Source organism: Budorcas taxicolor, chromosome X (genome assembly GCF_023091745.1).
Source record: "Budorcas taxicolor isolate Tak-1 chromosome X, Takin1.1, whole genome shotgun sequence".
Taxonomy (NCBI): Eukaryota; Metazoa; Chordata; class Mammalia; order Artiodactyla; family Bovidae; genus Budorcas; species Budorcas taxicolor.
This window is the reverse complement of record NC_068935.1, coordinates 14,810,731-14,835,437: the sequence shown is the minus strand read 5'-3', so window position 1 is coordinate 14,835,437 and position 24,707 is coordinate 14,810,731. Positions and strand designations below refer to the sequence as shown.

Sequence of the window (24,707 nt, the reverse complement as noted above, 5' to 3'; positions counted from 1 at the left end):
ACCATTCAGGTATGACCTAAATCAAATCCCTTACAGTTATAGTGGAAGTGAGAAATAGATTCAAGGGATTAGATCTGATAGACAGAGTGCCTGAAGAACTATGGATGGAGATTCATGATATTGTTCAGGAGACAGGGATCAAGACCATCCCCAAGAAAAAGAAATTCAAAAAAGCAAAATGGTTGCCTGAGGAGGCCTTACAAATAGCTGTGAAAAGAAGAGAAACAAAACGCAAAGGAGAAAAGGAAAGATATACCCATTTGAATGCAGAGTTCCAAAGAATAGCAAGGAGAGATAAGAAAGCCTTCCTCAGTGACCAATGCAAAGAAATGGAAAACAATAGAATGGGAAAGGCTAGAGATCTCTTCAAGAAAATTAGAGATACTAAGGGAATATTTCATGCAAAGATGGGCACAATAAAGGACAGAAATGGTATGGACCTAACAGAAGCAGAAGGTATTAAGAAGAGGTGGCAAGAATACACAGAACTATACAAAAAAGATCTTCATGACCCAGATAATCATGATGGTATGATCACTCACCTAGAATCAGACATCCTGGAATGTGAAGTCAAGTGGGCCTTAGGAAGCATCATTATGAACAAAGCTAATGGAGATGATGGAATTCCAGTTGAGCTATTTCAAATCCTAGAAGATGATGCTGTGAAAGTGCTGCATTCAATATGCCAGCAAATTTGGAAAACTCAGCAGTGGCCACGGGACTGGAAAAGGTCAGTTTTCATTCCAATCCCAAAGAAAGGTAATGCCAAAGAATGCTCAAACTATAGCACAATTGCACTCATCTCACATGCTAGCAAAGTAATGCTCAAAATTCTCCAAGCCAGGCTTTAACAGTATGTGAACTGTGAACTTCCAGATGTTCAAGCTGGATTTAGCAAAAGCAGAAGAACCAGAGATCAAATTGCCACTATCCATTGGATCATAGAAAAGGGAAGGGAATTTCAGAAAAACATCTACTTCTGCTTTATTGACTATGCTAAAGCCTCTGACTATGTGGATTACAACAAACTGTGGAACATTTTTCAAGCAAATTCTTCAAAATTCTTCACCTGACCTGCCTCTTGAGAAATCTGTATGCAGGTCAGGAAGCAACAGTTAGAACTGGACATGGAACAACAGACTGGTTCCAAACAGGAAAAGGAGTACATCAAGGCTATATATTGTCACCCTGCTTATTTAACTTATATGCAGAGTACATCATGAGAAACACTGGGCTGGATGAAGCACAAGCTGGAATCAAGATTGTTGGGAGAAATATCAATAACCTCAGATATGCAGATGATACCACCCTTATGGCAGAAAGTGAAGAACTAAAGAGCCTCTTGATGAAAATGAAAGAGAAAAGTGAAAAAGTTGGCTTAAAACTCAACATTCAAAAAACAAAGATCATGGTATCTGGTCCCATCACTTCATGGCAAATAGATGGGGAAGCAATGGAAACAGTGACAGACTATTTTCTTGGGCTCGAAAATCACTGCAGATGGTGACTGCAGCCATGAAATTAAAAGATGCTTACTCCTTGGGAGAAAAGTTATGACCAACCTAGACAGCATATTCAAAAGCAGAGACATTACTTTGCCAACAAAGGTCCATCTAGTCAAGGCTATGGTTTTTCCAGTAGTCATGTATGGATGTGACAGTTGGGCTATAAAGAATGCTGAGGGTTGAAGAATTGATGCTTTTGAACTCTGCATATAAGTAGGATAAGACTCTTGAGTGTCCCTTGGACTGCAAGGAGATCCAACCAGTTCATCCTAAAGGAAATCAGTCCGGAATATTCATTGGAAGGGCTGATGTTGAAGCCGAAACTCCAATACTCTGGCCACCTGATGCGAAGAACTGACTCATTTGAAAAGACCCTGACGCTAGGAAAGATTGAAGGCAGGAGAAGAAGGGGACAACAGAGGATGAGATGGTTGGATGGCATCACTGACTCAATGGACATGAGTTTGAGTAAACTCCAGGAGTTGGTGATGGACAGGGAGGCCTGGTGTGTTGCAATTCATGGGGCTGCTAAGAGTTGGACATGACTGAGCAACTGAACTGAACTGAACTGAGGACATATTAAGATTGGAAAAACAAACCTCATCTGTATTTTCATCTACCCACAGGGTAACATCCCTTAAATGTCATTCTCTATTGTGTCTAAAACTAAATTTTATTTCTTCTATTAAATAGCATTTTCTATGCTACCTTAATTTGATCATGCTAGAAACCCTTTATCTACCACATCCAATTTGTCTTCACATCCTAGAGTTTCTTCTTATAAGAAGTCTTTTATTTTTATGTATTTATTTTTCTGGCTGCACTGCACAGCATGTGGGATCTTACTTCCCCCATCAGGTATTGAACCTGTGCCCCCTGCAGTGGGACTGCAGAGCCCTAACCACTGGACAACCAGGGAATTCCTAAAATGTCTTTTAGATTTGCTTCAACCTCTCCATTCTCCCTAAATTTCTCCTTCTTCTAATCTATCTTCCATACTAATGTCAGATCATTACTTTTGTATAACATTTGGTCATAGCCCCTTTTATAAAGGTAATATAACGTATAGAATCTGAAAAGAATGGAAAGGTGTGAAGAAAATCAAACCTCTTGCATCTTACCTAGCCAGAGGTGACCACTGTTAATGAGTTGATGTACTTTTTTTTTTTCTTTTTCCCCTTCTAAAATTTAGACCAAACTGTATATTAAAGTTTGTTTTTTTTTCACTTAACATTATATTATACATTTTCCATGCCATCAAATCATCAAATAGCTCTTCTAAAATAGTATTTTAATGACTGTAAAAAATCTAATAAGTGTAATATACTATAAATGATTTAGCTATTCTACTATTATTGGACATCTAGGCTGATTTTAGCATTTCAGTATTATATATAACACTGTTAATGAATATCTCTGTATGTAAATCTTCATCCAAGTGGTTTACTATTTTCTCAGTAGATACATAGAAATTAAATTATTTGGTCAATTAATATTTTTAAATGACTTGATATTACTGCCAACTGTATTCCAGAAAGACTGTACCAATTTATATTCCTGACTTATAGTATTTGAATGTTTACTTCCCTGTGCCTTTGCCAATACTAAGAACTGTGACAATTCTAATTGTCTTTGCTGATTTGATAGTGAAAATAGTATGTCATGGTTTGAATTTGACTTTCTTTGAGGTTGAGCCTTCTTTTTTAAACTTTATTATCTATATTTTCTTTCTGTGACTAATCTTTTCATGTCCATTGCTCATTTTTATAACTCAATACTTTTCTTATAGATTTGTATATTAAGTATATCAATCTTTGTCAGATCTGGAGTAATATCTGACTTCAAGTTCAGTTTTCACTCCATCACTTTCCTGTTCAAGAAGCCATAATGGGAGCAGCATCAGTGAAAATGGCAGAGTAAGGCCCTCTGAAAAAAGCTTTCCTCAGTAAAAGCAACAAGAACACAAGCAAAAATAATCAAAATCAATTTTTCAGAACTTTGAAAGTTCACCAAAAGCTTACAGCAAGTCAGGAAGCATTAGTTAATAAAATGGCTGAATCTCAGTAAAAACAGTGAACTCTGTGGCATTTTAAATTGTCCAAGTCCCACCCCTCCTGAGCTTCACAGAAGCCTGAAAAACCAACACTCAGGAATCATGGTGAAAAGCAGCACCTAGCAGCCATGGGAGGAAACAGAATGGGGCTGAAGTGCCTCCAACATCACATTCCCAGTGAACTGTCATTATTTGACCTGTCTGGTCAATTCCCTAGAAAACTGCACTCACAAGGCTGTCTTTATTTGACCCAACACAGAGCTTAACCAAGGCAAAGAGCCTTTCCTTTAAACAATCAGAAGCAGTTGTTGAACATGTGGCTTCCTGAGGTAATGGATAACAACTGGGCCAAACAACAGGCTAATAAGGGGTGAAAATGAAAAGCTGCAGAATGAGACATCCATGGGGGGCTTGGAAAGCTCTAATTTATTCCTGGAATCTAGAAGGCCAAGTGCATGATATGGCTTTTTGCCTGCCCAGAGCTGTAGGCACATTCAGGAAAGAACAGAAAAAGCCCTAAGCTCTTATCTCTGGCTAATCTTGAGGCTCTGCACAAACAGGAAGTGATAGAGAATAGAAAAAAATAGGGAAAACTTAACAAAATCAAAAGCTGGTTCTTTAGAAAGATTTAAAAACCTGAAACACCTTTAGGTAACCTAACCAAAAGGACAAAAAATAGAGAGAGACTGACTCAAATTAAAATTAAGAAATAGAGAACATTACTACCAATGTTAACAGAAATAAAAAGGATTATTAAGGGAATACAAGGAATAACTCTATGCTAACAAATTAGACAACCTAGATAAAATGGACAATGTCCTAGAAAAACCAAGACCAACTTAAGAAGAAACAGAAAAATCTGACAACACTTATTATAAGTAAAGATATTGAACTAATAATAATTAAAAAAACTTTCTACAAAAAAAACCTCTAGGAACAGATAGTTTCATTGGCCAATTCTATCACAATTTAAAGAAGAATTAACACCAAATGGGAGGGCAAGAAACATTACCAAGCTCATTCTTTGACGTGCGTACATGCGTGCTAAGTCACTTCAGTCATGTTTGACTCTTTGCAACCCGATGGACTACAGCCTGTCAGGTTCCTCTGTCCACGGCCATTCTCCAGGCAAGAATTTTGGAGTGGGTTGCCAATCTTTTCTCCAGGGGATCTTCCTGACCCTGGGATCAAACCTGCCATCTCTTATGTCCCCTGCATTGGCAGGTTGGTTCTTTACCACTAGCCGCCACCTGGGAAGCACAATTCTTTTGACACCCTGACACACCCTGACACTAAAACCAGACAAAGACATCACAAGAAAATTATTATCAATACATTTTATGAATATAAATGCGAAAATCTCCAACAAAATACTAGAAAATCGAAGACAATAGCCTATAAAAAAGGATTACACATAATGACGCAGTACGATTTATCCTGGCAATGCAAGTGTGGTGAAATATGACAACAAAAGTAATACATGATGTAAAAAATTAACAAATGGAAACTTCACTTAAAGAGTTTGGAGACCAGAAGGGGGTGCTCTCATGCCCTGCAACTACAGCAGAGACTAATAGGAATAAGAGTTTTCTTTCCTGGCAAGGCCAATGCAAAGCTATGGACTCTTAGTTTACTATAGCCCTTCCAACTTCCTTTTCTTCTCTATAAAAGTTTTCTCCTCCCCTTGCCATGAGGGGACTTGCCTATGGCTCACCATGGTTGTAGACACCAAACTGCCAATTCTCTGCTCATTCTAAATAAATCCATCTTTGCTGAAGAAATATCTGGTGGTCTATTTATTTCAGGTCAACAATGATATTACTAAAATAAAGGGGAAAAGTCACATGATTATCTCAACAGACATAGAAAATTACTTAAAATCCACTACCCTTTCATGATAAAGAGACTTAATGAACTAGGAATATAAGGGAACTTCCACAACATGATAAACAGAATCTATAAAACGCCCACATCTAACATCTACTTAATGATGCAAGATTGATTGCTTCCTTTTAAGATAAATAACAAGAAAGGAACATGCATTCTCACCACTTTTCTTCAACATTGTACCCGAAGGTTATAGCCAAGTCAACCAGGCAAAAAAAAGAGGGGAAAAAAACATCCAGGTTGGAACGGAAGAAGTAAAAATATTCACTATTCAGATTCCATGATCTTATATACAGAAAATCCTAAGTAAGGAATCCACAAAAGAAAAAAATAAAAACCACACACTCCACTAGAACTAATAAGCTCAGCAAGATTACAGGATACAAAATCAATATATACAAAAATCAACTGTATTTCTATATAGTAGCAAATGAGCAATCCAAAAATAAAATCAAGAAAAAAAATTCCATTTATTGTAATGTCAAAAAGATAAAAAAAGTTAGAAATAAAATTAACAAAGGAAGTAAGAATCTAGAGCTTTCCACATAGGAAACTACAAAACAACCTTGAATAAAATCTAAAAAAGAATTAAATGGGAAAAGAAAAAAATCCTGTGTTCATGGATTAGAAGACCAGGCTTTTTTTTGCTTTCTTCAGAAATTATCAAACAGATACTAAAATTCGTATGGAAATGCAAGAGATCTATAAAAGCCAAAATAATTTTTGGAAAAATAGTTAAAGGACTCAAATTTCCCAATTTCAAAACTTACTACAAAGCTGCAGTAAAAAAGACTGTGATATTGGCATAAGAACAGAAACATAATAGAATAGAATTTTGAGTCAAGAAGTAAGCCCTAACATTTATAGTCAATTGATTTTCAGCAGGGTGTCAAGGCAATTCAGTGAGTAAAAGATTGGTTTTTTTCAACAAATGACACTGGGACAACTGGCTATTCACAAGTAAAAGAATGAAGCTGAACCTTTTTCATAGACTACACATGAAAATTAACACAAAAGCGTCCAGAAACCGAAATTTAAGCATTAAAACTATAAAACCCTTAGAAGAAAACATAGGAATAAATCTTTTTAACCTTGGCTTAGGCAATGGCTTCTTAGATATGACATCAAAAGCACACACAACAAAAGGAAAACATAAAAATAAATATTAAAACTTTTGTGCTTCAAAGGGTACCATTAAGAATTGAATTGCTAGTCTATGTCTGACGCAGGATACAGCATGCTTGGGGCTGGTGCATGGGGATGACCCAGAGAGATGTTATGGGGAGGGAGGTGGGAGGGGGGTTCATGTTTGGGAACACATGTAAGAATTAAAGATTTTAAAATTAAAAAAATAAAAATAAAAAAATAAAATTGAACACTAAATGACAAAAAAAAAGAAAAAGAAAATGAAAAGACAATTCATGGAATAGAAGAAAAAATTGCAACTACTATATTTGATAAAGGATTAGTATCTAATATTTAAAGAATCATTACAACTCAACAATAACAAACAAAATTTAAGATGATAAAGAAGAGATAAAGCCAGTCAGCCAGCCATAATGAGTCAGTATTGTTCACCTGGGTTTTTGATAACAAGCGATAAAACCTGCTTACCATATTAAATTCAAACTTTCCCCAAACTTAAAAGATTCACCACGATCTTGCTTCACACAAACTTACTTACTTCTTGAGTCCAGCATGAACCTAGTCAGTCTGAACTCCATGGCCGACTTATTTTCACCTGAATGATAGTGCTCATAGTGTTACCTAACTCAGTAACTTTCCTCTGGCCCTCCAAGTTTCTAACTTTGCTTTCATTTTTTAGAAGTAAAAAATTGAGTAATGCCTACTTTGAAGCTGCCTCTAAACTACTGCATACAGATAATATCTCAGGCTTTGTGAGTGTAAGCTCTTTGAGAAAAGAAGCATTATGCTTCTTTTTTACCTTTCAGAGACCCTGCTGCTGCTAAGTCACTTCAGTCGTGTCCGACTCTGTGCGACCCCAGAGACAGCAGCCCACCAGGCTCCCCCGACCCTGGGACTCTCCAGGCAAGAATACTGGAGTGGGTTGCCATTTCCTTCTTCAATGAGTGAAAGTGAAGTTGCTCAGTTGTGTCTGACTAGTAGCAACCCCATGGACTGCAGCCTACCAAGCTCCTCAGTCCATGAGATTTTCTAGGCAAGAGTACTGGAGTGGCTTGCCACTGCCTTCTAAAACAGGCTAAATACTTGTCATTTAGATGATCCATTCACTTAAATTACTTTTTAAACTTTCCTCTCTATTGATAAGTTTCAATGGATAGATAGGATTTATATGTAGTCATAATGGTTTGTTGTTGTTGTTGTTTAGTTGATAAGTTGTGTCCAACTCTTTTGGACCCCCATGTTCTATAGCCCACCATGCTCCTGTATCTATGGGATTTCCCAGGCAAAAATACAGGAGTAGGATGCCATTTCCTTTTTCAGGGGGTCCTCCCAATCCAAGGATTGAACTTATGTCTTACACACTGGCAGGTGGATTCTTGACCACTGAGCCACCAGAAACTGTAAAACACTGTAATTAACTCTGTAAAAGGCCTGTAATTTTCAAATATCTGAACATACAAGTATGTACTGATTCAAACTTTCTTTTGGTTTCTTCACAGAACTATCTAGCCTCTTGCTTCAGTCTTTAGTAGCTGCTCTCAAGGCATGTTTCCTTCAGTTCCTTTCCTAGGTTGATGTCCTCTTTCTGAGAATCATCTCTTCCTTTTTTCATCCTCCTCAGCTTATTTTGTGGGCTTCTTCAGGTGGACTCAGTGGTAAAGAATCCACCTGCCAATGCAGGAGACACTGGAGACATGGGTTCAATCTCTGGGTCAGGAAGATCCCCTGGGGCAACTCACTCCAGTATTCTTGCCCGGAGAATTCCATGGACAGAGGAGCCTGCTAGGCTACAATCCATGGGGTTGCAAAGAGTCAGACACAACTGAGTACACACGCAGGCACACAACTTATTTTATAAAATCATACATTCCAGTAGCTTCTTAAGAAAGGACACATGGAAGAAAAATGTTTTAAATGCTTGCATTTGACATCTAATTGACCGTTTGATTAAATATAGAATACCAAGTTAAAGATTTTTTTCCTCAAGATTTAAAGGCATCGTTTCACTGTTTACTACCTTAAGAGTTACTGCTGAGGAGTCTGGTGACATTCTAATTTTGTTTCCTTTCTGGTGATGTATTTCTCCCTTCTCTGGGAAGTTTAAAGATTTTCTCTTCACTTTTGGAATTCTCAAATTTCACAGAGATGTAACTTGGTCCATTTCCATTCACTGTGATGAGTATTGGATGAGCCTTCATTATAAATAAATGTGTGGCTAAGAGTGCTAGCTAGTCACTATAATCCAGTCTCTCTTTCTCCCATAGTATCTGGATGTACGTGCGTGTAATCATGCTGGATTTTTGCAGACTTCTTTATAAATATGTGTTGCCTGAGGCCAAGATCCTCCAATAATATGTGGGTGAAGTGATGTATACAACTTCCAGGCCTGGTCAAAATAATTTCCCATAATTGTTTCTCTATGCTTTCTCCCTTCTTCCTGTGAGTAGTAATGGCAATGAAAGAGCACCGTGGAAGGCATGTTTTGAAGATGACAGAGCCTGCTGTCATCCTATACCTCTGAATAATCACATGGAGTAAAGCTACCTACTGACCTGAAAACTTGCTCTGTTAAAGGAACTGTTTATTCCTTTAAGTAAACTTCTGTGTTGGAGCTATTATCTGTTTGAAATTATTTGTTAGCAGTCAAGCATACCCTTTAGTGTCCTCCTAAAGGATTTTTTTCAATGATTCCCCCACTGTCTACAAAGTAAAGTCAAACTCCTGACTTATCTCAATCTACCTTATTGATTCCTCCTCCACCGGCCAATTGCCCAGTTACTTCATTTCATTAACTCTACACTTCTACTAAACAGAACATCTGTCTGTTAGTCACTGTCGTGCCCAACTCTTTGTGACCCCATGGACTGCAGCCCACCAGGCTCCTTGGTCCATGGGATTTTCCAGGCAAGGATACTGGAGTGGTTTGCCATTTCTTCCTCCAAAACAGAATATGATCCTACATATATTCCATATTTACCTCTATCTGCGCCTGGTTATACTGATCCCTTCATCTAGAATGGTCTTTCATTCCTTCTCCATATATCCAAAATTCACGGATTTCAAGACCTACAAATGCCACTTCTTCCATGAAGTCTTTTCTGTTCCTCCAACTTATTCCTTTTATGAATCCTGGTGAGACTTAATATTCTCTAATAAACTGTCTCATTTGTTTTTCATTTGCCAATGAATCTGTTTTAATACCTGCCAGTCCAAATATTTCTAAGGGGAGGATTCTTATCTGATTCAGCTTTATGTAGTCCTGAGTACCCAGCACAGTATCTTTCACAGAGCAGGAATTCAATAAATATTTGTTAAATATAAAAGAAAAATGAATTAATGGAATATCAATTCTAAATATTTCTACTACCATTCTTAGATTAATAATATCCACTATCAATCGCAGCCCAACCTCTGTTCTTATTAGTAGAGTTGGATTTGATGTGATTTTATCATTTGGAACATGTAAATAGTTGAGTTCATAATGACAGCATACCTGGCAGTATCCAATTTTGGGATTTCTGAATGCATAAGCAGTAAGTACCCGCCTCAGAGCAGATATACCAGTGTCACTCTGAAAAGCTGGATGCTCAGGCAGGGAGCGACGCAAATCACGTTCAATTTCTTCAGTAGCCAAGCTGTAGGTCCCTAAGGACTGCTCAACCACTTCAGCATAATAGCCAGGATTAGCAGCCATGTCATTAACAGCACCTGTATAGATGATTACATTGACACACAAAAGAAGAGGAATATAAAAAAGCTACTATTTGCATATATACATGAAGAACTGGATTGCTTTTAAATTTAGCTCTATGCTCAAGTGTTATCTGAGTACAAACAAAATGAAAAGCTTCACAGTATACAGCAATGATAGAAGAAAAAGAAATTAAAGGAATCTAGATCAGAAAAGAAGTAAAGCTCTCACTGTTTGCAGATGACATGATACTGTACATAGAAAACCCTAAAGATAGTATCAGAACATTACTAGAGCTAATCGGTGAAATTAGCAATGTTTCAGGATACAGAATCAATACACAGAAATCACTTGCATTTCTATATACTAACAATAAAAAATCAGAAAGAGAGATTAAGGAATCAATCCAATTCACCACTGCAACAAAAACAAAATAGCTAGGAATAAATTTGCCTAACTTATATGCAGAGTACATCATGAGAAATGCTGGACTGGAAGAAACACAAGCTGGAATCAAGATTGCCAGGAGAAATATCAATAACCTCAGATATGCAGATGACACCACCCTTATGGCAGAAGGCGAAGAGGAACTAAAAAGCCTCTTGATGAAAGTGAAAGAGGAGAGTGAAAAAGTTGGCTTAAAGTTCAACATTCAGAAAACTGAGATCATGGCATCTGGTCCCATCACTTCATGGGAAATAGATGGGGAAACAGTGGAAACAGTGTCAGACTTTATTTTTGGGGGCTCCAAAATCACGGCAGATGGTGACTGCAGCCATGATATTAAAAGATGCTTACTCCTTGGAAGAAAAGTTATGATCAACCTAGATAGCATATTGAAAAGCAGAGACATTACTTTGCCAACAAAGGTCCGTCTAGTCAAGGCTATGGTTTTTCCAGTGGTCATGTATGGATGTGAGAGTTGGACTGTGAAGAAAGCTGAGTGCCGAAGAATTGATGCTTTTGAACTGTGCTGTTGGAGAACACTCTTGAGAGTCCCTTGGACTGCAAGGAGATCCAACCAGTGCATTCTGAAGGAGATCAGCCCTGGGATTTCTCTGGAAGGAATGATGCTAAAGCTGAAACTCCAGTACTTTGGCCACCTCACTCATGCGAAGAGTTGACTCATTGGAAAAGACTCTGATGCTGGGAGGGATTGAGGGCAGGAGGAGAAGGAGATGACAGAGGATGAGATGGCTGGATGGCATCACCGATGAGATGGCTGTGAGTTTGAGTGAACTCCAGGAGCTGGTGACGGACAGGGAGGCCTGGTGTGCTGCAATTCATGGGGTCGCAAAGAGTCGGACAGATATTCCATGTTCCCAGGTAGGAAGAATCAATATTGTGAAAATGACTATACTACCAAATGCAATCTACAGATGCAATGTGATTCCTATCAAATTATCAATGGCATTTTTCACAGAAATAGAACAAAAAATTTCATAATTCATATGGAAACACAATTCATATGGAGACCCCAAATAGCCAAAGCAGTCTTGAGAAAGAAGAATGGAGATGGAATAATCAACCTTCCTGACTTCAGATTATATTACAAAGCTACAGTCATCAAGACAGTATGGTACTGGCACAAAAACAGAAACACAGACCAATGGAACAAGATAGAAAGCCCAGAAATAAACCCATGCACCTATGGGTACCTTATTTTTGACAAAGGAGGCAAGAATATACAATGGGGCAAAGACAGCCTCTTCAATAAATGGTGCTGGGAAAACTGGACAGCTACATGTAAAAGAATGAAATTAGAATACCTCTTAACACCATACACAAAGATAAACTCAAAATGGATTCAAGACCTAAATGTAAGATCAGAAACCATAAAACTCTTAGAGGAAAACATAGGCAGAACACTCGATGACATAAATCAAAGCAAGATCCTTTATAACACACCTCCTAGAGTAATGAAAATAAAAACAAAAGTAAACAAATGGGACCTGTTTAAACTTAAAAGCTTTTGCATAGCAAAGGAATCAATAAGCAAGGTGAAAAGACAACTCTCAGAATGGGAGAAAATAATAGCAAATGAAATAACTGATAAAGGATTAATTTCCAAAATATACAAGCAACTCATACAACTCAATGCCAGAGAAACAAACAACACAATAAAAAAGTGAGAAAAAGACCTAAACAGACATTTCTCCGAAGAAGACATACAGATGGCTAATACATGAAAAGATGCTCAACATCGCTCATTATTAGAGAAATGCAAATGAAAACTACAATGAGATATTACCTCACACTGGTCAGAACAGCCATCACCAAAAAGTCTACAAGTAATAAATGCTGGAGAGGGTGTGGAGAAAAAGGGAATGCTCTTGCACTGTTGATGGGAATGTAAATTGATAAAGCCACTATGGAAGATGGTATGGAGATTCCTTTAAAAACTAGGAATAAAACCACCATATGACCCAGCAATCCCACTTCTAGGCCTATACTGTGAGGAAACCAAAATTGAAAGAGACACATGTATCCCATTGTTCACTGCAGCACTATTTACAATAGCTAGAACATGGAAGCAACCTAGATGTCCATCAACAAATGAACGGATAAAGAAGCTGTGGTACATATTCACAATGGAATATTACTTGGCCATTACACATTTGAGTCAGTTCTAATGAGGTAGATGAACTTAGAACCTATTATACAGAGTGAAGTGAGTCAGAAAGAGAAAGATAAATACCATATTGTAACATATATATATGGAATCTAGAAAAACAGTATTTAAGAATTTATTTACAGGGCAACAATGGAGAAAGAGACAGAGAATGGTCTAATGGACATAGGGAGAGAGGAGGAGAGGGTGAAATGTATGGAAAGAGTAACATGGAAACTTACATTACCATATATAAAACAGATAGCCAATGGGAATTTGCTGTATGGCACAGGAAACACAAACAGGGGCTCTGTATCAACCTAGGGGGGTGAGATGGGGAGGGAGATGGGAGGGAGTTTCAAAAGGAAGGGGATATATGTATACCTATGGCTGATTCATGTTGAGGTTTGACAGAAAACAGCAAAATTCTGTAAAGCAATTATCCTTCAACAAAAAATAAATTTTAAAAAAAAAGGAAAAGCTTCACACTAAAACCTCTAACTTCAGGAGACCAATCTTATCCAAAAGAGTAACATTTTCATGAAATGTCATTTCCCCTTAACTTTCCTCTGACACTAGAGGTTCCCATTCCATCCCTTCCAGTTACCTATATATTGCCTCATAAACTAATCTGCTCAGGCACTGGATGTGTGTATATAAAGGTAAGTACACATAACTATTGTACTCTGTTTGACTAGTCTGAACTCATGATGGGATGACGAGTAAGACTTTGTTCTAGCCACCTTTGTAATTATTTTTATTGGGGCATAGTTAATGTCTGTTAAATGAATAAAGTAAGTAAGCGTAATACCTGAAAAAAGCATCCAGAGCTCTCCTCTTAAGGTCTCTGGAATCCCTCTTACAACCAGATCTCGAGTCTTTTTGGTCCGAAACATGCTAACACCACGTCCACATTCTGAAAATAGAATGTTCCAGGACTGTTCCTTCATCTTTTCTTTCAACTATTAAAAAAAAAATCAAAGCAATTAAACATGGTGAGAAATCAACTTAATTTGAAATTAAGTTTCAAATAACTTGACAACTTTCTTCACCAAGAAACAACACCTATGAAAAATAAGAACATAGAAAGTCAAAATCGGTATTCACAGATGGGCTAACCACTGGAATACTGTCATCACAAAAATCTTCTAAACCCATGTGAGCATAACAGCTTTAATTTACTATTTTAGTTCTTAGCTAAACTCACGTTAAAATGGGAAAATCAGGACACTTAGAAGGTAAAACTTTGAACCATCATTCTCACCAATCACTCCAATTAGGATTGACTGTCAGAAATCAATGCAAATTGATTCAACTTCCATCTTAATTCTACATAATAGTCATATTTTGTATCTGCTAGAAAATCTTTTCCAGCCCTAAAAGAAGAATTTTCAGTTGCAATACCTTCTAGTCTAATATTTTTATTTTTAATCAATTGTTTCAATCCATAGATATAAATATTTTGTTTTCCTACCATTTTGGAATCAAGAGTCTCCAAATTCTGAGGGTGAAATACTGTCATTAAAGCTTCAGTGTTCACAGTTTTGCTGCATTCTCTCTGACCTGTCAAAGACTGTACGTCGGTATCATCAGATGGGTCTACAGAATCAGAACTAACAGGAACCTGGAAAAGAAAGAATATAATTGTTCCAAATGTATGCCTAAAAGTTTCTGCAAGAGGAAAAAGTGCTAATGTTCTATCTGTCATTTAAGAACCATGATTTATATACATAATAAATATTAATGCAATGTCTCAGAAGAACATTGTTTTTCTATCAAAATTAGAGATGTCAACAAACCAATGTCAAGAACATCAAACTTAGGACCTTAGTGAATCAATTCCTCTATATGGGCAATAAAATACTAGCAAAATATTAAAGAGCAAAAACTGTTCAGAACACTGGAAATTAACCAAAGGTACAGAATGAACTGAAAAGTATCAATTAAAAAAAAATTATTGAACCTCAGTAAGAACACCAGTCTGTTAAGTTTTAACTGGAGGTTATTCCCATCCTCCCTCCCTTCCAAGTTCAAAGGTACGGTAGTCATAAAGTCAGCACTATCACAGCCAATGGATCTCTTGGAGGTTCATTAAAAGCCCCATCCCCAGAACACAGTCAATATTTTCACCGAATTAGTAGCTACCCAGAAAACTCCATTCCCAGGGTGTTGTTACCATTGGATTTGACTCAGAGCTCAGTTCAGTACAGTTCAGTTGCTCAGTCATGTCCGACTCTTTGTGACCCCATGAATTGCAGCACGCCAGGCCTCCCTGTCCATCACCATCTCCCGGAGTTCACCCAAACCCACGTCCATCGAGTTGGTGATGCCATCCAGCCATCTCATCCTCTGTTGTCCCCTTCTCCTCCTGCCCCCAATCCCTTCCAGCATCAGAGTCTTTTCCAATGAGTCAACTCTTCGCATGAGGTGGCCAAAGTACTGGAGTTTCAGCTTTAGCATCATTCCTTCCAAAGAACACTCAGGGCTGATCTCCTTTAGAATGGACTGGTTGGATCTCCTTGCAGTCCAAGGGACTCTCAAGAGTCTTCTCCAACAGCACAGTCCAAAAGCATCAATTCTTCGGCGCTCAGCTTTCTTCACAGTCCAACTCTCACATCCATACATGACCACAGGAAAAACCATAGCCTTGACTAGACGGACCTGTTGGCAAAGTAATGTCTCTGCTTTTCAATATGCTATCTAGGTTGGTCATAACTTTTCTTCCAAGGAGTAAGCATCTTTTAATTTCATGGCTGCAGTCACCATCTGCAGTGATTTTGGAGCCCCAAAAATAAAGTCTGACACTGTTTCCACTGTTTCCCTATCTATTTCCCATGAAGTGATGGGACCAGATGCCATGATCTTAGTTTTCTGAATGTTGAGCTTTAGGCCAACTTTTTCACTCTCTTCTTTGACTTTCATCAAGAGGCTTTTTAGTTCCTCTTCAATTTCTGCCATAAGGGTGGTGTCATCTGCATATCTGAGGTTATTGATATTTCTCCTGGCAATTTTGATTCCAGCTTGTGCTTCTTCCAGCCGAGCGTTTCTCATGATGTACTCTGCATATAAGTTAAATAAGCAGGGTGACAATATATAGCCTTGATGTATTCCTTTTCCTATTTGGAACCAGTCTGTTGTTCCTGACCTGCATATTCAGAGCTCAGCTCTTTGTAAAAAGTACTTTCCTCAGGGCAATCTGCTGATAATGTCACAGCTGCCTAAGGCTATGATATCAATTTGGAGCAAACAAGAGCCTGGCTAAAATGTTAAAGAAAGGCTTTGAAAACCAGATGGCCATAAGGGAACTTTGAAAGATTCCAACATATTATTGGGAATCTGAAAGTATGCATGAGTATACAAGACTGTGAACCTGCCCAGGAACAAGATGGGACAGGAGAAGGCCCCAGTTACTCAACTCAGGCTGATCTTGGAAATAAGAAATGAAAACTAAGGCTGACTATAAACTGCCTAAAGTATGAGGAATACCTTTACACAAAGATCCCCTTGGTAGAAGGTGGAGAACCTAATGGTTCAAGGCATTTAAGGACATCTCTGACCCATCATTGGCTGACCACTCATTTATAATGACTGAGGGGGTGATCTGAAGAAGCCAGGCTTAAAAATACACACAAGCGGCTTCCCTGGTAGCTCAGTGGTAAAGGAGAAACAGAAGACAATGCAGGAGACACGGGTTTGATCCCTGATCCAAGAAGATCCCACATGCTGTGAAGCAACTAAGCCTGTACACCACAACTATTGAGCCTGTGCCACAATGAGAAACCCACACACTGCAATTAGAGAGCAGCCCCTGCACGCCACAACTAGAGAAAAGCCCTTGCAGCAACGAAGACCTAGCTCAGCCAAAAAAAATAATTAATTAAATTATTTTTTAAAATACAAACAAGAATTTTTTTTCGAAAAAAGGCAACCAACAAACGTCCCTGAAGGGTCTCACTTCTTAGATTTTTTTAAACTAAGAATAGAAACCAGCTATTATACATATATTCAAAGAACTAAAGGAAACTGTTTAAAAAACAAATAAAGGACTCAGTTAAAAAGTAGGTAAAAGACCTAAGCAGAGACTTCACCAAAATATATATATATATAAAGATGACAATCATATGAAAAGATGCTCAATATCATATACCTTTCAGTTCAGTTCAGTTCAGTCGCTCAGCCGTGTCCGACTCTTGGCGACCCCATGAATCATAGCATGCCAGGCCTCCTTGTCCATCACCAACTCCCGGAGTTCACTCAAACTCACGTCCATTGAGTCAGTGATGCCATCCAACCATCTCATCCTCTGTTGTCCCTTTTTCCTCCTGCCCCCAATCCCTCCCAGCATCAGAGTCTTTTCCGATGAGTCAGCTCTTTGCATCAGGTGGCCAAATACTGGAGTTTCAGCTTCAGTATCAGTCTTTCCAATGAACATCCAAGACCGATCTCCTTTAGGATGGACTGGTTGGATCTCCTTGCAGTCCAAGGGTCAAGTCAAGAGTGTTCTCCAACAGCACAGTTCAAAAGCATCAATTCTTCAGCGCTCAGCTTTCTTTGCAGTCCAACTCTCACATCCATACATGACCACTGGAAAAACCATAGCCTTGACTAGATGGACCTTTGTTGGCAAAGTAATGTCTCTGCTTTTCAAAATGCTATCTAGGTTGGTCATAACTTTTCTTCCAAGGAGCAAGCGTCTTTTAATATCTTTAGTAAGTAAGTAAGTAAAGCCACTCAGTCGTGTCTGACTCTTTGTGACTCCATGACTGCAATCCACCAGGCTCCTCAGTCCATGGGATTCTCCAGGCAAGAATACTGGAGTGGGTTGCCATTTCCTTCTCCAGGGGATCTTCCCGACCCAGGGATCAAACACAGGTCTCCCGCATTGGAGGCAGATGCTTTAACCTCTGAGTCACCAGGGAAGCCCCTTAATATCTTTAGGTAACTGCAAAGTTAAAGAGCGAGATACCATTTCATACCTATTAAAATGGCTAAAATCCAGGATACTGGTAACACCAAGGGCTACTGAAGATGTAGAACAAGAACTCATTGCTGATTGGGAATACAAAGCAGTACAGTACTTTAAGAGATGGTGTGACAGTTTCTTATAGAGCTAAACATAGGGTTACCTTATGATTCAGCAACTGTGCTCCAAGGGACATATCCAAATAAGCTGAAAACTTACATCCACACAAAAATCTGCACATGAATGTTTATAGCAGCTTTATTCATAACTGCCAAAACCTGGAAGCAACTAAGGTATCCTTCAATAGGTGCATGGATAAACACTGCTATTATACATATATTATATATATCCAAATATATCCAAAAATGGAATACTTTTCAGCAATAAAAAGACAGGAACAATCATCACAACTAAGAGCTGTTTTTTTTAAAAGATAAACAAAACTGATAAACCTTTAGCTAGATTTACCAAGAAAAAAAGAGAATTCAAGCAAAATTAGAAATGAAAGAGACTTTGTCTGATGACACAGAAATTAAAACGATCATAAGGACTACTATGACTGATTATATGCCAATAAATGGGATGACATTGAAGAAACACACAAATTCCAAGAGACATACAATCTACCAAGATATAATCATAAAAAATAGGAAATCTGAACTTAACCAATGATATGTAAGGAAACGGAATCCAGTACAAAATCTCCCAACAATAACAATAAAAATCCCTGGCTTCATGGGTGAAATCTGTCAAATATGTAAAGAAGAATTAATGCTAATCCTCAAACTCTTCCAAAAAATTAAATAGGAGTCAACACTCCCAAACTTCTTTTACAAGGCCAGCAGTCCCCTGAAACCAAAGCCAGATGGGAACACTACGAGAAAAGAAAACTACAGGCCAAAAATTCATGATGAATACAGATGCAAAAATTCTCAACAAAATACTGGCAAACTGAATTCAACAGCACATTAGAAGGATCATACACCATGATCAACTATGATCTCTGGAAGGCAAGGATGGTTCAAAATATACAAATCAATAAAATGAATTAGAATAAAAGGCAAAAACCATATGATCATTTCAATAGATGCAGAAAAATTATTTGACACATATTCAACATCCTCCCACAATAAAAACTTTCAATAAAGTGTATACAGAGAAACATACCTCATTATAATAAAGGCTATGTGTGACAAACCCAAAGCAAACATCATACTCCATGGTGAAAGGTTAAAAGCTTTCTAAGATTAAGAACAAGAAAAGGGTGCCCACTGTCACTACTACTATTTAACAAAGTACCATACATCCGGGCCAGAGAAACTAAGCAAGAAAAACAAATGAGATATAACTACACACTTGTTAGAATGGCTTTTATCAAAAGACAAGAGTTAAGTCTTGGCAAGAATATGGAAAAAGAGAGAGCACAAGCACAGTTTGTGATGATGCAAATTGGTGCTGCACTACGGAAAACATGTATGAAGGTTCCTCAAAAAAATTAAAACTAGAACTACCACTTGGGGACTTCCCTGATGGTACAGTGGTTAAGAATCTGTCTGTCTCAATATAATATAGGAAGGGGACACGGGTTTGATCCCTGGTCCGAGAAGATTCTGCATGCTGCAGAGCAACTACTGAGCCTGTCCTCTAGAGCCTTTTCTCAGTATATATTCAAAGGAAATGACGTCACTATCTTCAGTTGATAACTGCACCCCTTATGTTCACTGCAGCATTGTTCACAAAAGCTAAGACAAACCTAACTGTTGATAGATTAATCAACAAAGAAAATGTGGTATACAGATAAACAAAAAATTATTATTCAGCCATAAAAAGGAAGTTTTGCAATGTGCAACAATATTGACAGACATTAAGGGCACTACACTAAGTGAAATAAATCGGACAGAGAAAGACAAATACTGTATGATCTCACTTATATGTGGAATCTAAAATAGCCAGCTTTACAGAAGCAGAGTAGAATGGGGGTTTGCAGGGGCTAGGAAAGGGGAAAATGAAGAGATGTTGGTTAATGTGTACATACTTCTAGTTTATATGAGAAATAAACTCTAGGAATCTAATGTACAGCATGATGACTATAGTTATTGATAATGTATATCTGAAAGTTGCTATGAGAGTAGAATTTAAATGTTTTCACTATAACTACAAAATTGTAATTACATGAGTGGGTGGTAAGTGAGAGAACTTTACTGTGGTAATCATTTAATTGACATATAAATTGTATAAGTTTGAGATGTATGATGTGATGATTTGATACACAGATACATTAAGGCCCATTTTAATATATCTGTGTATCGAATCATCACATCATGTATCTCTTACACAATTTGTCAATTATCACAATAAATCTGGAGGGGAGCGGGGAAAGAACCTAGCAGTTCCTTACATAAATAGTTGAAGTTTAACAAGTATCAGTTGAATTTTTTTTTAATTTAAAAAATGAGATATCAAACCACAAAAAGATATGGAGGAACCATAAATGCATACTGCCAAGGAGTCACTCTGAAAAGAATACATATGTTGTATAAAATTTTGGAAAAGGCAACCCCTCATTCATAAAACTAGGATCATGGTAGCTGGTCCCATCACTTCATGGCAAATAGATGGGGAAACAATAGAAAGAGTGAAAGACTTTATTTTCTTGGGCCCCAGAATCACAGTGGATGGTGACTGCAGCATGAAATTAAAAGACACTTGCTCTTTGGAAGAAAAGCTATGACAAACCTAGATAGCATATCAAAAAGGAGAGACAATACTTTGCTGACAAAAGTTCATATGGTCAAAGCTATGGTTTTTCCAGTAGTCATGTATGGATGTGAGAGTTGGACCATAAAGAAGGCTGAGCGCCAACGAATGCTTTCAAACTGTGGTGCTGGATAAGACTCGAGAGTCCCTCAGACTACAAGAGATCAAACCAGTCAATCCTAACAGAAATCAGCCCTGAATATTCATTGCAAGGATTGATGCTGAAGCTGAAGCTCCAATACTTTGGCCACCTGATGCAAAGAGCCAACTCATGAGAAGAGACCCTGATGCTGGGAAAGATTGAAGGCAGGAGGAGAAGGGGCCAACAGATGAGAAGGTTGGATGGCACTCAGTGGACATCCGTTTGAGCAAGCCCCAGGAGATGGTAAAGGACAGGGAAGCCTGGCGTGCTGCAGCCCATGGGGTCCGAGTGTTGGACACGACTAAGTGACTGAACACACAACACAGAAGGGTTGAAAGTTAAAGAGGATTCAGGGAAAGTTTAAAAGGAGTATTGAAAACAACGTCTGAGTATAAGGGTAGGACAGAAGAATCTTAGAAAGGGAAAAAAAACAATTATTAGTGAGTATATGTCCTGTGTTACAACACTTTCTTTTTTAAAAAACCTTGTTTTGACAAGTATGGATCTGACTCTACGATCCCATGGACTACAGCTGGCCAGGCTCCTCTGTCCATGGCATTTGCCAAGCAAGAATACTGGAGTGGGCTGCCATCTCCCTCTCTACTTGACAAGTATACTTTACTATTAATGCTAAATTTTGATGTTCTAATTAGAGATTATGTTTTTCCAAAACCAACTCAAAAAGTCGTGGTTGTAGTCTGAATCTCAAAGTAAAGTGCATTCTCTTAATTTAGGACATATGACTGAGACTCCAGCTTATCTATTAGTTGTATATCTAAACTATAGTAAAAGTAGCCAAGAAGGAAAATAAAAATAACCCTTATAAAATGCCAAATATCAACATATAAAACAGACAGCAAGTGTGCTGCTTCTCTCCATCATTACCTTTTAAGTATTCACAAAAGTCACATTAACATACTGCTGCTGCTCAGCTGCTTCAGTTGTGTCCAACTCTTAGTAACCCTGTGGACTATAGCCTGCCAGGCTCCTCTGTCCATGGGATTCTCCAGCCAAGAATACAGGAGTGGGTTGCCATTCCCTTCTCCAGGGGATCTTCCCAACCCAGGTATTGAACCTGCATCTCGTATTTCATATTTACCTTCAAAGATGTTTGTTTAAAAATCAATTTAATATTTGGTTTGAAGAGCATAATAAAAAATTAGGAAGATAAGCTTAAATTTCTTAACTTTTATTTTTGTTCTGGCACTTTGAATGGGAGGATTTTACCCCAAGGCCATAACAATTCTATATATCCATATAGCTATAGAGATATGTAGAATATGCTGTATATAAATATACACTCACACTTGTGATGATTATAAATTTGGCACTCTTCAGACATTTAGTGCCTGAGCAAAATCCAATCACATGAAGAAGCAACATAGGTTGGTGACTTTATAAAGGGTATTCTTAGACTGGTTTGGTTTTTGGTATCTGCTATTGACTTTAGAAATAGCATATGGCTTCTAAAAGTGAAGAAAAGGCAGAGGAAAGATAAATATTTCTGTATGTGTAACTTTAACTTTTCCACAATTTGATTTAAATTAAAATATCTCATTAAACTCAGTATAATAATGACTGGGGGTCACAGTTGATCTGTAAATTCAAAAACTACAACAAAAATACGAAGAAATACTTCCCTTAGATATCACAAGCTTATCTTAAAATATGCTCCTGTTCATTGTTGTTGTTCAGTCACTCCGTCGTGTCTGACTCTTAGAAACCCCACGGTCTGCAGCACACCAGGCTTCCCTGTCTTCACTATCTCCCGGAGGTTGCTCAAACTCATGACCATTGAGTTGGTGATGCCATCCAACATCTCGTCCTCTGTTGCCCCCTTCTCCTCCTGCCTTCTATCTTTCCCAGCTTCAGGGTCTTTTCTAATGAGTTGGCTCTTCGCACAAGGTGGCCAAAGTATTGGAGCTTCAGCTTCAGCATCAGTCCTTCTAATGAATATATTCAGGATTGATTTCCTTTAGAATTGACTGGTTTGACTGTACATTGTACATAACTTTAAATTAGTGTTAATTTTATTTTTAATAAAACTTCTGATTTCCTAATGCTGAAATTCCAATCCCAAAGAAGAGTAATGCCAAAGAATGTTTTCAAATTATTACACAACTGCTCTCATTTCACATGACAGCAAGATAATGCTCAAAATCCTTCAAGCTAGGCTTCAACAGTATGTGAACCAAGGACTCCCAGATGTACAAGCTGTATTTAGAAAAGGCAAAGGAACCAGAGATCAAATTGCCAATGTCCATTGGATCATAGAAAAAGGAAGGGAATTCCAGAAAAATATCTACTTCTGCTTCATTGACTATGCTAAAGCCTTTGACTTTGTGGATCACAACAAAGTGTGGAAAATTCTTCAAGAGATGGGAATACCAGAACACCTTACCTCTGCTTCCTGAGAAAACTGTATGCAGGTCAAGAAGCAACAGTTAGAACTAGACATAAAGCAACAGACTGGTTCCAAATTGTGAAAGGAGTACATCAAGCCTGTATTGTCATCCTGCTTATTTAACTTATATGCAGAGTACATCACACAAAATGCCAGGCTGGATGAATCACAAGCCTGGAATCAAGATTGCCTGCAGAAATATCAACAACCTCTGATATGCAGATAATACTAATAGCAGAAGGCAAAGAGCAACTAAAGAGCCTCTTGCTGAGGGTGAAAGAGGAGAGTGCAAAAGCTGGCTTAAAATTCAACATTCAAAAGCAAGATCATGGCATCCGGTCCTATCACTTCATGGCAAATAAATGGGGAAACAATGAAAACAGTGACAGACTTCATTTTCTTGGGCTCCAAAATCACTGCAGATGGTGACTGCAGCCATGAAATTAAGAAGCTTATTCCTGGAAGAAAAGCTATGACCAACCTAGACAGCATATCAAAAAGCAGAGACAACATTTTGCCAACAAAGGTCCTATAGTCAAAGCTATGGTTTTCCCAATAGTAATATACAGATTTGAGAGTTGGACCATAAAGAAGGCTGAGCGTCAAAGAATTGATGCTTTTGAATTGTGGTGCTGGAGAAGGCTCCTGAGACAGCAAGGAGATCAAACCAGTCAATCCTAAAGAAAATCAACCCTGATTATTCATTGAAGGATTGATACTGAAGCTCCAATACTTTGGCCACCTGGTGCGAAGAGCCGACTCATTAGAAAAGACCCTGAAGCTGGGAAAGATTTAAGGCAGGAGAAGGGGATGACAGAGGATGAGATGGTTGGATGGCATTCAATGGACATGAGTTTAAGCAAACCCTGGGAGATGATGAAGGACAGGGAAGCCTAACATGCTGCACTCCATGTGGTCACAAAGAGTCAGACATGACTTAGCAGATGAACAACAAGAAATGTTGAAATAAAGCTACTCCACACAGCTTAAGCATCTCTAATTTACATTATAGCTACAGAAAATATATTACTTTATTCTGACAAGGCAAAGAAAACATCAGCTGTGTGGGTTAGATTATTCTTTTTTAAGAAATTATTTATTTTTGGCTGTGGTGTATCTTCATTGCTGCATGGACTTTTCTCTAGTTGCAGTGCTTGGGCTTCTCATTACAGTGGTTTCTCCTGTTGCAGAGCATGGGTTCTAGAGCTCCCAGGCTCTAGAGCACAGGCTCAAAAGTCATGGAGCTCAGGCTTAGTTGCTCCACAGCATGTGGGATCTTCCTGGATCAGGGATTGAACCCTTGTCTCCTCCATTGGCAGGCAGATTCTTTACCACTGAGCCACCAGGGAAGCCCTAAAGTATTATTCTTCTCTGCATTATCATGGAGGATAAGGAAGCCGTTAGATAGGGTTGATTATGAAAACTAATGAAACAAGTATATTTATAAACACTTCAATAATCTGTAATTTTGCCCTTTTAAACATTCCAATGCATAGCTCAATTTCTACCTCTTCTTGACATTCTATAGTTCCTATGATCCACTTACAA

At 38.1% G+C, this 24,707-nt stretch overlaps 1 protein-coding gene across 1 annotated transcript in view; it reads right to left on the bottom strand.

The window, feature by feature from the left end:
* TBC1D8B (TBC1 domain family member 8B) overlaps positions 1-24,707 on the bottom strand; it is a 72,779-nt gene that overhangs the window by 17,494 nt on the left and 30,578 nt on the right. Inside the window, exons 8-10 of the mRNA XM_052663191.1 lie at positions 14,368-14,517; positions 13,705-13,855; positions 10,085-10,299 (exon numbers count right to left, since the gene is read on the bottom strand). Coding sequence (XP_052519151.1) covers positions 10,085-10,299; positions 13,705-13,855; positions 14,368-14,517 — 516 coding nt within the window. The remainder of the gene's footprint in view (positions 1-10,084; positions 10,300-13,704; positions 13,856-14,367; positions 14,518-24,707) is intronic.